The 17,061-nt window shown below is 39.5% G+C and overlaps 2 protein-coding genes across 4 annotated transcripts in view; one reads left to right on the forward strand and one right to left on the reverse strand.

Annotated features, from left to right (window-relative positions):
* Positions 1-3,005: 3,005 nt before the first annotated feature.
* gmnn (geminin DNA replication inhibitor) lies at positions 3,006-10,128 on the forward strand. Its single transcript, XM_047383073.1, has 7 exons — positions 3,006-3,100; positions 3,411-3,476; positions 4,490-4,588; positions 4,685-4,838; positions 4,912-4,994; positions 8,930-9,040; positions 9,484-10,128. The coding sequence occupies exons 2-7, from the start codon at positions 3,426-3,428 to the stop codon at positions 9,631-9,633; spliced, it is 648 nt and encodes a 215-aa protein (XP_047239029.1). The 5' UTR covers positions 3,006-3,100; positions 3,411-3,425; the 3' UTR covers positions 9,634-10,128.
* Positions 10,129-10,821: 693 nt separating this feature from the next.
* Positions 10,822-17,061, reverse strand: part of ripor2 (RHO family interacting cell polarization regulator 2) — a 99,735-nt gene continuing 93,495 nt past the window's right edge. For all 3 annotated transcript variants that reach the window (XM_047383879.1, XM_047383878.1, XM_047383880.1), the window contains exons 18-22: positions 16,341-16,514; positions 15,108-15,310; positions 14,947-15,030; positions 14,723-14,813; positions 10,822-14,038 (exon numbers count right to left, since the gene is read on the reverse strand). In XM_047383879.1, the coding sequence (XP_047239835.1) occupies positions 13,938-14,038; positions 14,723-14,813; positions 14,947-15,030; positions 15,108-15,310; positions 16,341-16,514 (653 nt within the window). In that variant the 3' untranslated portion in view covers positions 10,822-13,937. The remainder of the gene's footprint in view (positions 14,039-14,722; positions 14,814-14,946; positions 15,031-15,107; positions 15,311-16,340; positions 16,515-17,061) is intronic.

The raw sequence follows: 17,061 nt of genomic DNA on the forward strand, positions 1-17,061 counted from the left end.
GTGTGAATTGCATTTCCTACTTTGATTTTAATCACTCAATTCATTAACACAGGCAGATAATTCCATCACCTATGATCAAAAGTGCATAATTTAAAGTTGAAAGTTGAAGTTACAGATCATTCATTACCACTTTTGGATAAAATTTAAGCGTTTTGCTGGGTTTTATTGTGTGAAGCATGTTTTGATCTGACTCATAAAACTAAGTTAATTGTCTAACAGGAAGGTAGGTGATCGATATTAAAGAGCACTAACATTTATTTGAAGCTAAGAACAGCATTGAATGCTTTAGTTTCGGTTTCCCATTTTAAAAAATTTATTTTGAATTTGGTTTTGGGTTATTTCAAAAATGTTTTCTCTTCTTTCTTTCCCTTTTTGTGTGTGTTTGCTTGATTACTCCCACTAAAGCATAGACTTGGGTAAACCACAGTTTGAACGGTCAAACCTGTGTGCCCATTTTAAGCAAACCCATACACCTGGAAGATACACACATATATACAGGGGTTGGACAATGAAACTGAAACACCTGTCATTTTAGTGTGGGAGGTTTCATGGTTAAATTGGACCAGCCTGGTAGCCAGTCTTCATGGATTGCACATTGCACCAGTAAGAGCAGAGTGTGAAGGTTCAATTAGCAGGGTAAGAGCACAGTTTTGCTCAAAATATTGAAATGCACACAACATTATGGGTGAAATACCAGAGTTCAAAAGAGGACAAATTGTTGGTGCACGTCTTGCTGGCGCATCTGTGACCAAGACAGCAAGTCTTAGTGATGTATCAAGAGCCATGGTATCCAGGGTAATGTCAGCATACCACCAAGAAGGACGAACCACATCCAACAGGATTAACTGTGGACGCAAGAGGAAGCTGTCTGAAAGGGATGTTCGGGTGCTAACCCGGATTGTATCCAAAAAACATAAAACCACGGCTGCCCAAATCACGGCAGAATTAAATGTGCACCTCAACTCTCCTGTTTCCACCAGAACTGTCCGTCGGGAGCTCCACAGGGTCAATATACACGGCCGGGCTGCTATAGCCAAACCTTTGGTCACTCATGCCAATGCCAAACGTCGGTTTCAATGGTGCAAGGAGCGCAAATCTTGGGCTGTGGACAATATGAAACATGTATTGTTCTCTGATGAGTCCACCTTTACTGTTTTCCCCACATCCGGGAGAGTTACGGTGTGGAGAAGCCCCTAAGAAGAGTACCACCCAGACTGTTGCATGCCCAGAGTGAAGCATGGGGGTGGATCAGTGATGGTTTGGGCTGCCATATCACGGCATTCCCTTGGCCCAATACTTGTGCTAGATGGGCACGTCACTGCCTAGGACTACCGAACCATTCTTGAGGACCATGTGCATCCAATGGTTCAAACATTGTATCCTGAAGGCTGGTGCCGTGTATCAGGATGACAATGCACCAATACACACAGCAAGACTGGTGAAAGATTGGTTTGATGAACATGAAAGTGAAGTTGAACATCTCCCATGGCCTGCACAGTCACCAGATCTAAATATTATTGAGCCACTTTGGGGTGTTTTAGAGGAGCGAGTCACGAAACGTTTTCCTCCACCAGTATCACGTAGTGACCTGGCCACTATCCTGCAAGAAAAATGGCTTAAAATCCCTCTGACCGCTGTGCAGGACTTGTATATGTTATTCCCAAGATGAATTGACGCTGTATTGGCCGCAAAAGGAGGCCCTACACCATACTAATAAATTATTGTGGTCTAAAACCAGGTGTTTCAGTTTCATTGTCCAACCCCTGTATATATATATATATATATATATATATATATATATATATATATATATATATATATATATATATATTTAGCCACTTTAACGCTGAGCTTGGACTCCTGCTTTACTTGCACTGCCATAATTGCACAATGATCACCTGCACAGTTGTACTGCTCTCGCACCCAATACTGTTCTATATTTACTCTCACTCACTTAAAACTGTGCACATATATTTATATTATATTGTAGATATGTTTATACTGTTTAATTTGAGTACTGTATTGCACCGACTACGCCAAAACAAATTCCTTGTACGTCCAAAAACGTACTTGGCAATAAAGCTTTTCTGATTCTGATTCAGACAGCTAGTTGAACAGCTTAGCCTGTTGTGTGCTGCTAATTATATATATTGATAAATTTTAATTAATCAATAATCATAATTCTAACAAGCATCTCTAAATGACCGTTTGAAGTGATCAACAAGAATTGTGGAGCTACACATTACTGAGTCCTTTTTTGACACTTTGGTTTCTGTTTTGAGGGGGTGTTCAGGTTTTTTTGAGGTATGGTCTTAAACCTTTTTTCAGCTGATGAACTATTTCAGTTAAATTGTCTTCAATAAATTGCCTGCTCAAAACCTTTGTCTCTTGCTCCCATTTCTTCTTTTAGCATTGTGAAGCTCGTGGTCAATGGTTTACAACGCCTTTCTCATTTAATGGTTTTCTTTATGTTTATAACTATTTACACTGTATGTAGATTCTCACTGAAGGCCTCAAAACAGTGAATAAACACATATGCAATTATGTAGCAAAGGAAAAATTGTAAAAGAAATTAAAATGTTTTATATTTTAGATTCCTTAAAGTAGCCTGATGACTGAAATATTAACCTTTGGCTGTCTCTCATTACACCTCTGGGAAGATCTTTAAAGACTCTGGAAAACTATTTCAGCTGACCACCTCATGAAGATCATGGAGAAAATGCTAAGAGAACATAGTAGTAATCAGAGCAAAGGGTGGCTATTTTGAAGAATCTAAAATATGAAAATGTTTATAGAGTTATTCCACACCTTTTGTTTACTACATAATTCCATATGTGTTCATTCATAGTTTTGCTGCCTTTGGTGAGGTTATTTACATATTTATTTAGCCCCTCACAGTATGGCGGCACCGCTGACGTGCTGACGTCTATCTAATCTCCTTTGTCTATTGGTGGGAAAAGGAGAAGGCGTTGAAACATAACGTTCTCCATGGTGATTGGTAGCTGTACATGTGACTCAGTGTGCGTATTTAAGCTCCTGGCGCGAGATCTTTCAGTTGAGAAAAACGAGAGTTGAAAGGAGATTTGTTTAAGTTTGAGAGGTTAGTATCTTCTAGTTGTCTTGATATTGGGCCTTTTCAAATATTCTTGTCGAGGGACATATAATAACAACACACTGACCAGGGAGTGCGGTCTGCTGGGACTTGTAGAAAGCAATTTTGTGGAGCTATTGGACTTACATAGAGCTAACGTTAGCACAATCCTTGAATTAGCTTGTTTTTAGCATGAGGTAGCGTCTTTATCTGTAAATGGTGCATCTCCTGTTTAGTCACCTAACGTCCCAGTTAGTCCATAACTAGGCGCTAAAGTAGCTTTGTCTTTAAGTAACTCTTTTAAATTATGTCTTATCAGATCTCTGGAAAGAAAATGAGTTCCGCTGGAGACTCGAAGCAGCAGAAGTCCAATGAGAACCTAAAGGTAATTCAAAAGCACTTGTTTGGTGATTATCGAATGGTTTTAGATTTGGTGACGGTGACGTTCATACGGAAGTGACCGAGTCCACTTGTTGTTTTATGAAAACACAAGGTGGTGGTTGATTAAATCTGAAAGTTAACTCCGGGAGTCTGTATGAAAATACAGTATCGGTTTAACAGATTCTTTGTACAAGCCAATGACTTAACTTTTTTTTTTTTGCTTGTTTGGAAAACTGTAAAGTTTCTGAGGCATCAAAATTTTAAAACTTATTCCAACTGCATAGCATTTCATGGAGTTGGAATGAAATGGAATTAAAAACCATGCCTCTACCTTTTTTAAAAAGATATACATTAGGTTGGGGTTGATATAGCAAATCTACTGTAAATGCATTTGTTGTTTTCAACCTGATCAGACTCATGATATGGTGCCTTAATTAACACTATTTTTCATAAGGCATTTCAAAATGTTCCTAAAGGGTAACAAACTGTCTCGCGCTTTAAAAGTGCATTATCTAAAGTTTTTGTTTCAGGCTCTCAAATGGGTAAAATGTCTAAAAGAGGACTTTATCTGCCTTAAAACAATTGCACTGTTGAAGTCTAGACAAACATTAACTAGGCTGTGTTGCCAGCTCCTTAATGGGCATTCAAGAGGAACTTTCCCACGGCCGTAGGGACCCTGCCCTTGAGCATGTAGCAGCTTTTTATAAGGAATGTCTTCTATCTTGGTGAAATTGTAACTAAAGCGTGTTGTTGGGTGATTCAAAGCACAGAAAATCAGAACTTTGGCAATTTTTTTTTCCATGACAAATGTTTAAACTCCAGTCAAAGTACGACATTTAACATCTAACAATTTATTAAACTTGAAGTATTTGCTGTTGGGTGCAGTCTAATACCAAATATGGTGAGTCCCTAGTTTCTCTGCATTTAATTGGGAAAGATTCAACGTAAAAGTTGAAGTACGACTTATCCTGCTATTTGGCCTGTTGATTGGTGAATCTCTAAAGGTTTGTCTTTCAGAGCTTTTTTGCACCATCTCAAAGGTCAGCTGGACAACCGAGGCAAAGTCTGCAGGTCCTCCTACCGTCAGCAGTAAACGCACGTTTAAAATCAGCTCAGGTAAGTTCAGCAACAGAGGGAGTGTCCTAATGTATGCCAACAGGTTGGTCTATTGCAATTGGTGAATTCAGTTCTAAATGGCCTCTTCTGTTTTAGACCGGGAAGGTTGTTCCTAAGCGGAAACAGTGGATATTGGATCAATCAAGAGGTCTTAAGAGGGTTAAAGCAGAAGTCAAATCCACACAAACAGAAGAAGCTGATGGTTTGTCAGATGGCCTGTCTAATGAGGCATATGAGCTTATGGTCAAAGGTAAATATATTGGCTCTGTAAATGGCTCAAATTTCCTTAATCACCTAAAAATAACACCACTCTAAACTTGTAGAAACTCCACCTTCCTCTTACTGGAAAGAGGTAGCAGAGGAACGACGGAAGGTGCTGTACAGCGTCCTACAAGAGAATGAAATGGTGAGTTAATCACTAGGGTCAGGTAATGTTTAGCTTTCTTAGTCTTCCCACGCTCCAACTGACTTGACCCTGGGTGGTAATCAGTCCAAACTGCAGTAAACTTATTCAATCATTAGTGTCACCTTTTTTTTTTTTTTTTTTTCCTTTACAACCTCATCCTCTTGTCTAATGCTCGGTTTAGTGGGCCTGTGTACGGCTGGAACCTTGTACTGTGCATTTAAGATTCTTTAGTAAACTTGTGCTGTATTCTGAGTAGTGGTGTTCCGATCGATCGGCCACCGATCATTATCTGCCGATTTCCGTTAAAAAGTATGTAATCGACGTGTGCCAATCAGTGTTTTTCATTGCCGATTACAGAACCCGATCACATGTACCTCATACTTTGCAGTTTAGTGTAGCTCCCAATGTCCTACAAACTGCGCAAGCGTGCGGTGGCAAATCCTGAACAAACATGTCGGCTGTATGGAGCTTTTATACGGTCTGTGAGAGTGATGTAAAGTTTGCGTCCTGCAACACGTGCAATGGTAAAATACCTCGAGGGGGAAGCACGTCAAAATGCTTCAACACAACAAATTTAATACGACATTTAAAGAACAAGCACTTGGTGGAGTATGGGGAGTTTTTGAGGCTCACTGCAGAGAATGAAAAGAAGACAACCGGAGCAGTCAAACGGCAGTTAACGCAGCCCACCATTGCCAACACTCGCTCGTATGAGCGTGGCAGTCAGAAAGCTAAGGAAATAACTCGAAAAATAATTGAATTCATCGGGCTAGATGACCAGCCTTTCTCCGTGGTGGAAGACGCTGGGTTCCGCCGACTGCTCTCACACTTGGAGCCCCGCTACGTGCTACCGGGACGTAAGTACTTCACAGATGTAGCCCTGCCCGAGCTCCACCAGACAGTGTACTCTCACGTCCAACATCTCCTTAAAGAAGGCGTCTCATCCTCTTTAAGTTTCACGAGTGATATATGGAGCTCGGACGTCAGTCCTGTGTCGATGCTAAGTTTAACGGCTCACTGGATTGATTTGGATTTTCAACTTCATAAAGCTGTTCTGCATGCCCAGGAGTTTTCTGGTTCCCATACTGCTGTAGCTTTAGCCACCACATTTGAGAAAATCATTCAAACATGGCATATTCCAAAAGACAAGATACAAGTGATACTGAGAGATAATGCCAGAAACATGGTGAAAGCTATGACAGATGCTGGTTTACCACGTTTGGGGTGTATGGCACACACCCTGCAGCTGGCCATCCATGAGGCAGTGTTGTCACAGTGTAAGTGACATTATTGCCAAAGGGAGACACATTGTGGGGCACTTCAGGCACTCCCCATTAGCGTATGCAAGACTTCAGAGTGTACAGAAACAACTTGGCCAGCCCTCCAAAAGACTGCAACAAGATGTCAGCACTAGGTGGAATAACACTTATTACAGGTCCTTCTCAAAATATTAGCATATTGTGATAAAGTTCATTATTTTCCATAATGTCATGATGAAAATTTAACATTCATATATTTTAGATTCATTGCACACTAACTGAAATATTTCAGGTCTTTTATTGTCTTAATACGGATGATTTTGGCATACAGCTCATGAAAACCCAAAATTCCTATCTCACAAAATTAGCATATCACTAAAAGGGTCTCTAAACGAGCTATGAACCTAATCATCTGAATCTACGAGTTAACTCTAAACACCTGCAAAAGATTCCTGAGGCCTTTAAAACTCCCAGCCTGGTTCATCACTCAAAACCCCAATCATGGGTAAGACTGCCGACCTGACTGCTGTCCAGAAGGCCACTATTGACACCCTCAAGCAAGAGGGTAAGACACAGAAAGAAATTTCTGAACGAATAGGCTGTTCCCAGAGTGCTGTATCAAGGTACCTCAGTGGGAAGTCTGTGGGAAGGAAAAAGTGTGGCAGAAAACGCTGCACAACGAGAAGAGGTGACCGGACCCTGAGGAAGATTGTAGAGAAGGGCCGATTCCAGACCTTGGGGGACCTGCGGAAGCAGTGGACTGAGTCTGGAGTAGAAACATCCAGAGCCACCGTGCACAGGCGTGTGCAGGAAATGGGCTACAGGTGCCGCATTCCCCAGGTCAAGCCACTTTTGAACCAGAAACAGCGGCAGAAGCGCCTGACCTGGGCTACAGAGAAGCAGCACTGGACTGTTGCTCAGTGGTCCAAAGTACTTTTTTTCGGATGAAAGCAAATTCTGCATGTCATTCGGAAATCAAGGTGCCAGAGTCTGGAGGAAGACTGGGGAGAAGGAAATGCCAAAATGCCAGAAGTCCAGTGTCAAGTACCCACAGTCAGTGATGGTCTGGGGTGCCGTGTCAGCTGCTGGTGTTGGTCCACTGTGTTTTATCAAGGGCAGGGTCAATGCAGCTAGCTATCAGGAGATTTTGGAGCACTTCATGCTTCCATCTGCTGAAAAGCTTTATGGAGATGAAGATTTCATTTTTCAGCACGACCTGGCACCTGCTCACAGTGCCAAAACCACTGGTAAATGGTTTACTGACCATGGTATCACTGTGCTCAATTGGCCTGCCAACTCTCCTGACCTGAACCCCATAGAGAATCTGTGGGATATTGTGAAGAGAAGGTTGAGAGACTCAAGACCCAACACTCTGGATGAGCTAAAGGCCGCTATCGAAGCATCCTGGGCCTCCATAAGACCTCAGCTGTGCCACAGGCTGATTGCCTCCATGCCACGCCGCATTGAAGCAGTCATTTCTGCAAAAGGATTCCCGACCAAGTATTGAGTGCATAACTGTATATGATTATTTGAAGGTTGATGTTTTTTGTATTAAAAACACTTTTCTTTTATTGGTCGGATGAAATATGCTAATTTTGTGAGATAGGAATTTTGGGTTTTCATGAGCTGTATGCCAAAATCATCCGTATTAAGACAATAAAAGACCTGAAATATTTCAGTTAGTGTGCAATGAATCTAAAATATATGAATGTTAAATTTTCATCATGACATTATGGAAAATAATGAACTTTATCACAATATGCTAATATTTTGAGAAGGACCTGTATATGCTCCACAGTCTCCTTGAGCAAAAACGAGTATTGGGCGTTTACGCTGCTGACTTTGAGCTACCTGCAACCTTTACATCTTGTCAGTGGGAATTTATTGAAAACATGACAACACTGTGGACAAACACAGGAATAGACTCATGACTGAAAAAGCTGAGGTGCTTCTCTTTATTAAAAAGAACCTTCCCACAATGCTTACCAATAAGTAATAGGCATTTAGCATGTGAAAATGCTGTTCAACATTTTGCCTGTTCAAAGCAAATGGTCTTTAATTTCACTTGTGCCGTTTTTCTGTTTCAAGATCTTTAAGACCATGTTAATGTTGTTTGAGTAGCAAATGGGCTGTTTTATTTATATATGAAGCAACAGACCCATAGTATTGATTTGTTTAGTAAATTATAAGAAAGGTAAACGTAGTTTTTTTTTTTCTGACAATCCGCAACAGTTTGATCATGCACTTATGACAGTTATTTGAATAATTCCTTTTTTACTTGACATAATTTGATTTAGGCAATGTGAGATTTATTTTTACTGCATTATTTGCCTAGAGGCTTAATGACTTTGTTAAAGATTGCATTACTGGTAGCAGGTTTTCAGTTGTCATTTTCGCTAAATATTTGCTGCATTGTGCCTACAAGTTTTTTGCATTTTTTATTTTGAAAAATAAGTAAAAACACGTTTTTCATCTAAATTAAGGTGATTCTATGGTTCCTTTTTTCCACATCATGTAGCCAGTAGCCCTTATAGCTAAATTGAAAAATTTACTGCCAATCCATGTGATCGGCAATGATCGGAACTCATGGGTGATCGGTATCGGCAGCAAAAAGCCTGATCGGAGCATCCCTTATTCTGAGCTTGTTGAAAACGACAAATTTCTTTTAATAACCAGCTGCACAAAGACATCGAGGCCAGAGATGAACAGATCAGCAAGCTTCAGGCTGAGAACGAAGAGCTGCAGGAGCTGGCACAACATGTGCAGTACATGGCTGACATGATTGAGGTTTGTACTCTTACACTTATTATTTTGTAATTATAAGGAGGTTTCTTAAATTTCTGTAAACACTGAAAAACTACCAACCACCTGGGTTGGATTTTCTTTGTCCTGACTGTCTGCCTTTGTTGTGGTATAAAGCTTGATCTGATCTAAGGTCGCAGTAATGGGAATTAAGGATTGATGTATTATGTTTCTGAACTTGATGGTGCTTTTTTTTTTTTTTTTTTTAAATATCCAAAACTGCTGCAGTGACATGCAGGTCTGTAACTGGAGCTGGTGGGCATACAGAGATTTTGTGAACTTCATCCACCTGGTTTTAAATTGCTCCCTTGTGGCACACAAAAGATTTCTGTGATTAGAGCTATTATCCCACAGGGGTTAATGTGATGTTTCATTGTGGGGGCACAATCTCTGGGTACACATGAATGACGTGCACCATGTATTTATAGAGACTGACTGGGAAGTGTCCAGAAAACCTGGAAGAAATGAAGGACCTCGCTCTTGATGTGGAAGACAATGAGGCAGATCCAACTGAGCCAGATTACAGCGGAGAGACGTCTGACCACGAAGAAGCGGGACCCTCAGGAGATCAGGATTAAATGCATTGCAGAAGGACCTACACTTGAAGGAGACAAGTTTACAAATTCACTTCTACTGTTATTGAGTTGAGGTTTTTTTTATATATATATATATATATATTTTGGGATTTTTCTTTTTAATTCAAAAGCCAGTGGACCATATTTGCCACAAGGGAAAGGAGAAACTTCCTACTTGAAAGGGTTATTTTTAATATGCCAAACCCTGACCCACATGGTGGGAATGTGCTGGTGTTGAAAGGCTTCACTGACTACTGAGGACCTTTTAACAGATGAGAAACCCTGCTGTCTTAAAACTGAAACCAACATTTTCCTGACTCCTAACGTCTCAATCTTGTTTTCCCTCGCTACTGTTTAGGCTGATTTGAATGGGGGGTCATATGTTAATGCATACAGCAGTAAGCAGATCCATGTTTTCTGTTTTAAACTGTGAAACTTCACCTTGCTGATTTTTGTACATAGTCTATACAATAAACGTTTTTTTAGAAGAATCCTTTATTTAATCTCAACTTGGTTGGTTTGTTGACCCTCCTTCACTTGCAGGGTATATGCAACAAAAAGTGCCCATTTCTACATCATTGTATTGAAATATAAGCTTAAACTCAGTAACATCCAATCTTATTAAAGAACATGAAATAACGCCTAGCCTTACAATCTTACATCAATACACAAACACCCTGGATTTAAATTGGTCCAGTAAAAATAATTTCTGGCATGGTGTTTATGGGTGAAATGCAGACACTACAAACATGGAGTGTCTGCCCCTAACATCCAAATCTGGGGCAAGTTTAACAATTTGAGACACTAAGTCTCACACAGGGTGTGTATGAATAGGGGCAATCCTATTTCTATGAGTTAGAATTTTGAGATCATCCAGTTTAATATTTAACACATTCTGATTTGAGTAAAGTGGAGTGGAAAAGTTATTGTACACGGTTCCCTTTGCAGTAACTGGCAATCTGTCTTTTTACATCAGTGTAGGAGAGTTGTTCAAATTCAGCCATTTTGTTGCTTTTTTGAGCAATAGCCGAGTCTGTTTCATCCCATAGTGTCTCATACCATCTCAAATTTAAAGTGACTGACTGGCTGGACTTTCTGTTGGACAAAAATTCACGTGTCCCATCTTTTACAGCAGTTTGTCCTGGTCCTGAATGAACAAATGAAGACTTGTGTAAAAATTCAAAACAGTCATTTTAATATGCAAAAATATACTTTATTGCAACATTGGAGCACAGGAAATACTGCTGACCACAAATTAGTAGATGGATCAGTGCTGAAACTATGGACCACAGATTCATTTCAATTTCAGCAAAGTGTTAAAACTGTAAATAACTCCACATGTGCACACTTTTGCTTGCTTGTACTTAACAGTGCTAAGGATTCACATGGCCCACGAATTATAAACACTGGTGAACTGCAAGTTCATAAAAAGGAAAATGCTATATACAATGAATAGGTTAATTTAGATACTAGGCTAAAAATATTGTACTGCTTTATGCACATAAAATGAAAATTGCTTCAGATTTGGACCATATTTTGCAAAAAGATTGTATAGAAAAACAAAAATGACAATCTTAGTAACAGTTCACACATTTACAGATAATACAGAAGAAATGTGTAATAATACTCATCAATATGGCTTTGAACCTGATTAAGAAGTTACATCTAAATGTAACAAGATCCATCTATTGTGGGTTTAATTTTTCTCAGTTGTGCTTTTTTTTTTTTTTTTAAAGATCTGGGAGTTCTCGACCTAATGCAAATGATTTATTGAAAATATATTCTCTTGGATTAGCTCTTTGTTAAAAAAAGTCAAAATTATAATTACATTTCCTTTGGTTACAGTAAATCTTCTAGTTGATAAAGCAATATTGATAAATATATGGACGTCTCAAAAGTTTAGGGATACTTCAATGAAGAAAACATACTATTAGCAAATCTCCAAAATGATGATCTAATATATTCCTATTAAAATAAACTCCAATTAAAATTAGGCATCCGTTCACAAGATCATAATAGAAAACATCGAGGTCAATAGTTATTAATATTAGACCTGAAAATAGAACAGAAATATGCAAATAATTCACAGAACCATTTCTTCTGCACTACTAAAGTTTAACTCCAAAAGAAGAGCAAAATTACAAGGAGGAAATAATAAATATGGAATTCTATGTTCCTATGTGTGTTTTTGTCTTAGTGCGTTAGCACATGACTCAGTAGTACAGTTAACATGATAAAAGCAGGCATTACAAGTGCAGCTCAATAAATTAGAATATCATTCAAAAGCTAATTCATTTTAAAAATTCAACTCAAAAAGTCAACTTTTGTAGACTCATTACACAAAGTGATGCATTTCAAATGTTTTGAGTAATTTAGATAATTGTTGCCAACAGCTTAATAAAACCCCAAATTCAATTCCTCGGAAGAATTGATTATATTGGATTTATTGTATATAAGACCATGTTAACAAATAATGGGAAAGATTGCTGACTTCACAGATGTTTTGCAGACAATCATTGACACCCTTCAAAAAAGGTCACAAAAGGTCAATGCTAAAAGCCGTCTGTCTACAGGGTGCAGAATCCATGCATATTAATGAAAAGTTTAGTAGAAGGAAGAAGTTTGGCAGAAAAAACCCAATGCTTCCCTCTGCTGATGAGCTTTATGGAGATGCTGATTTCTCACTTTTCAGTACAACTTGACGCCTGCCCACTCTACTCTAACTACTAAACTTGGGTTTAATGACCATGGTATCGCTGTGCTTGATTGGACAGCAAGCTCCCCTGATCTAAATCCCATAGAGAAAATATGTAAGATGAGAATAAGAGGAAGATGAGAGACACCAGGCCCCATAATGCAGTCGAGCTAAAGGCCAGACTGATCGCCTCCATGCCACTCTGCACTGATGCAGTAATTAAAGTACAGTACATGGATATTCTTTGTTGCTGGTCCCTGTATTAAAATAAAACATTTCTGGGTCTTATGTAATGTTCTAAGCAGCTGAATCGTAGGATTTTATCTAAAAAAATGCTTGAAAGACATCACTATCTAATAAATCTATATATGAGTTATACTTTTTAAACTCTATGACTCAATCTTTGAAACATCTTCTAATTTATGGAGATGCACATTGCAGATCCTTGCCTCAGTACAGTTTTTCCACGCGGCATTCAGGGATGTGGAAAAACAAAGCATTTCATTTTGCCAGTTCTCGTAATAAAATAAAGTGAAGCCTAAAACAAGGCTACAATAACACTCAGATCCTATCCTCTCATTTCAGATGCCAAAATGCGTGTTCCCTAGAAATAAATAACCACAGTTATTACCCTGCACTGGCTCCTGACCTGGCAGGAAAAATAGATTTAGAAAAAGAATCTGTCGGCTCGACCTCATCAAGGCTCAGGTGGTCGAAACTGACGTTATAATGGGCTTCTTGCATCGGCCAGGTGCAAAAAAAAAAAACCCCAAAAAGAATTACATATGTACAAAACAAAGATTGCACTTGTTAAACTGCAAGCATGAGAAGGCTCAGACATAAAACTGCTGAGCGAGTGGAACAGTGGGCACCTGCTTCACTTTGTCGCAAGAAGGCTGTAAACTGCTTTCTGACTTCACTTGCTCCTTCAAAACCACCCTCCAGTAACGCACGTCTTTCAGCCGCTGCAAAATCCCTGAAACTCAAATGGAACGTAGCAGAAAACATAGATTAAAATACAGTGTGAACACAACCAGGTGTATTTTCTAGCCGTGGAAAAGATGCTGTACTTACAAGCTTAGAAGTGTAATCTTTTGAAAGCACCCAAAAACAATGCAGAACCACCAACTAAAACATGCTGCAATAATTATTTAAAAAACACTAAATATTAAGAGACACATCGGTCTGTAGTTATAAACAGATTCCTTAATTGTAAGTGATGTGGTTGTGTGCTTGTTTACAAGGAGAGGATGCTTTGCAGGAACATCCAGAGTTTGTGCAGCAGTAGCTTCGGGTCCAGTCAAGTTCCAGCTCCGGTTCCGGTTCAGCCTGACTGGTCTGTCTGGCTCAGAATGCAAGATAAGGAAGGACAAGTGTGTAGAGTGTCTCTTATTAAAGTAAAAAGAGTCTAAGTCTGGATGTAGGAAGGGTATAGGTTGTGTGTGTTAAGACTGTCTGTTTGGTGTTAGTTCTTTCCAAGAGGCAGTTATGAACAGGAATTGACTTCAGATTAGCGAGCAGAGCAGCTCAGAGAGGTGTGCAGAACGTGCTCGACGTTGTCCCTCGGAGCTCCTCGGGGCTGGGATTGTTGGGTTTTAAGTGGCTTGATGGCTCAGAAGGCGGTGGTGACGGCGTGTTCTCTCCGTGTGCCCAGGCGGATCATATCCCCAACCACTGTGTCCAGTTGCTCGTACGCCAGTCGTCCCTCCTCACCTGCAAGAGCAACGAGGCGTACTTATAAACACTGATTCATGGAGCTTTTATGTGATGGCAAAGAGCTTGGTCATTCTTGGACAACAGTGACGTATTTCAACTTCAACTCATAAAGTAAACAAGTAAAGAATTAAAGAGGAAACTATTATAAAAGGACCAAGCTAATTTTGGCGATTGGATTTTATCATCAGAAATCATGATGTCATAGAAAACAAACAAAAGAAAAAAAGCAGTTTGTTTTTTTGCTAAAATACAAAAAATTTATTAATGTTTAAAATAATAAAAACCACCAGAAAAGAGAAAACTGGCTTCAGACCTGGGCTTATGCTAGCAAAGTGTGCACCAAACCACTATGTCATGGACAGGCGACCTGTACCCCGCCTCTTGCCTGAAACTGCTGGAGATAGGCACCAGCTCCCCCACCACCCAGTATGGAAGAAGCGGGTATAGAAAATGAATGGATGGATATTAATATTTACTGTTCGGCACTTACACTGGTTGGCCAGTAGGAGGCATCGAATAGAGTGACCAAGAATGGTCCCTGCAAGAAACTTTTCAGTTAAAAAATATATACCCTGCATATTTAAGCGTATAGTTCCCAGAAAATAAGAACTTCACTCATAAACACACTTATTTGAACATTATTGAAATTATTGATTTCCATGCATCTTCAACAGCACTCACCAAATGTGAGCAGGGTCTCTATGGCCACATGGCGCAGCTCCTCATCAGCTGAATCACACAGCGCTATGACTGCTTTAAGGCTCTCCACTGCCTACAGACACAAATAAAAACAGGGTTAATGAATTCTATTTTCAAGTAAAAGTTTTCTATTTTCATGCCATAAATTTATACCTGCTGTCAGATATTATGATTAAGGATTATAAATAATGGGATCAGACTCTGACCTGTAGACAGCTAAGGGCCGAGCAGGCCGCCCTCTGGCTCTGAACTCCGGCCTCTGATAGCGCCTGGGTGTAGTACTCCACCGCCTACAAACAAGACAACATTCAAATGCTGCTTCCGCTTAGACGCGCTGCAAACCCTGGCTATTGTCAGCACTTCTCACCCTGGTCCTGAAGTTTCCGTCTGATGCTCCGGAGGAGAGGTAGTCGGCTGCTGCCTTGTTGACCCGGGGGTCTTCTGCGTTGAGCAGGGAGGCCAAGGCCCTCAGGGTGCTGTTTTGAGGCCAGAGAGTCGACCAAGGCACCTCCACCAGTTGTGCTAGACACAGAGAGTAATCACCACTGCACAGGACCTCTGCAAAGTCCTCTGTGGATGAATAACAGCACAAAGGTTGGATTTTATACCATATGAAAACAATTACAGCTGCAAATCTTTGGAGTATGTCTCTACTTGCTTTGCATATTTAAACGGTAACATTTGCATTCAAAATCCAGATTAAAGTTTTAGATTTCTGCCTTTTAGGTGGGCCATTCTAACACATTAATAAATCACTCCAATGTAGCTCTGAACTGTCTGCTGTAGTCCCTGGTCTTCATGATGTTTGCTTTCTAAAAACCCTATGGTACCTTCACAGAACTGTTGCATTTATACAGAGATTAAATTACACACAAGAGAACAAGCTCATTTGAAGGCAACTGGTTAAATGCATTTTATTTAGCGGTATCAGAGTAAAAGGGGATGAATACAAATGCATGCAATGTTTTTCAGATTTTTATGTGAAAAAAACGTTGAAACCACATAGAATTTTATTTCAATTCACATTTATTTGCTGGTTTACTAAAAACCCAACAAAACACATTGATGTTTGCAATTCTAATGACACAAAATGTTAAAAAAATATATCAGAGGGTATGACTATTTTTCCATGGGAAGTCCGCTAAATATTATGTTAACCAAGATCTGTTATTGATTTGGGGTAATTTGGCAGATACATATATCATATTAATTAACTTTTGTTTTACTCAAATATTTGTGAATGCTTTTTATTTTGTTTTCACTATTTGAACAGAAATTTCAAACAAAAGTGCCCTTAAACATATGAATTCAAAAGGTTACGCTTTTCTTTAAAAACACAGATAAGGATCCATATATATATTTTAGGTTATATATTATTATTATTATTATTATTATTTCAATGTTATTCGTTTATTGCAGAAACCTTCAAGGAAACATCAGAAAGACTGAATATTCTTCCTTCACTAATTAACTGCAAAAGCCTGTGAACGGATCAAACACTGTTTAGTTTAACTTAAAGAATTAAAAGAGTTATGATATCAGAATGTAAAGACATAAACTGACCTTTAAAATGGGCTTTGAGGTACATGTTACTACTCACCTTCTCTGGCCAAGTGCAACAGGTGAATCTCCATATCCTGAACGTCGTGCTGCAAGATGTAGCTGTGAAACTGGAACACAGTCAGGACGTCCCGGGACAGCACCGCAGCAGGAGCAGCGTGTGCCGCAGCCAGGTCGCTCCTGTCCACCATCTCACCCACAACCATGCCAATCACTAAAGAAAAGAAAAAGAATACGGCGTCTTAAATATATTGTTTATTGTAACGGTTTCAGTTTTATATCAGAGTCTTCAGTTACCAAAGCGGCAATCTTATGTCATTTATTGAAGTTACATGAATGCTTTGAAAAGGTTGGTGAAATGGGCAACTCCTTTCGAACAGGAGCTGACAAACCATCTTAACGGCTTAGAAACACTTTACTCTGCCAGCTAAACACCACTCTATGCTTATTGCACCTGCAGCCTTGCTTCAAAATGTCTGGAACCCTTTCAGACACAAATAAACAAAAAATTGCAAGGATTGAAAAGGTTCTCTGTGTTTTTCAACATGAGAAAGAAAATCAGACCACAAGTAGCCAGAGACAGTACTTCCCTTACGCTGATCCTCTAATCACATCTTGCAACAGACACAAGGGACAGCGACGTTCCAACAACTGCTAACTAAAAACAATGAACTAGTCTGGTGTTACTGGGCAAAAATAGTTCAGGTTCCAATGAGTGTATGCTCAGATGGACGTATTCACAAATAATCAAGTATTAGAAT

Source organism: Girardinichthys multiradiatus, chromosome 13, assembly GCF_021462225.1.
Source record: "Girardinichthys multiradiatus isolate DD_20200921_A chromosome 13, DD_fGirMul_XY1, whole genome shotgun sequence".
In the NCBI taxonomy this organism is placed as follows: Eukaryota; Metazoa; Chordata; class Actinopteri; order Cyprinodontiformes; family Goodeidae; genus Girardinichthys; species Girardinichthys multiradiatus.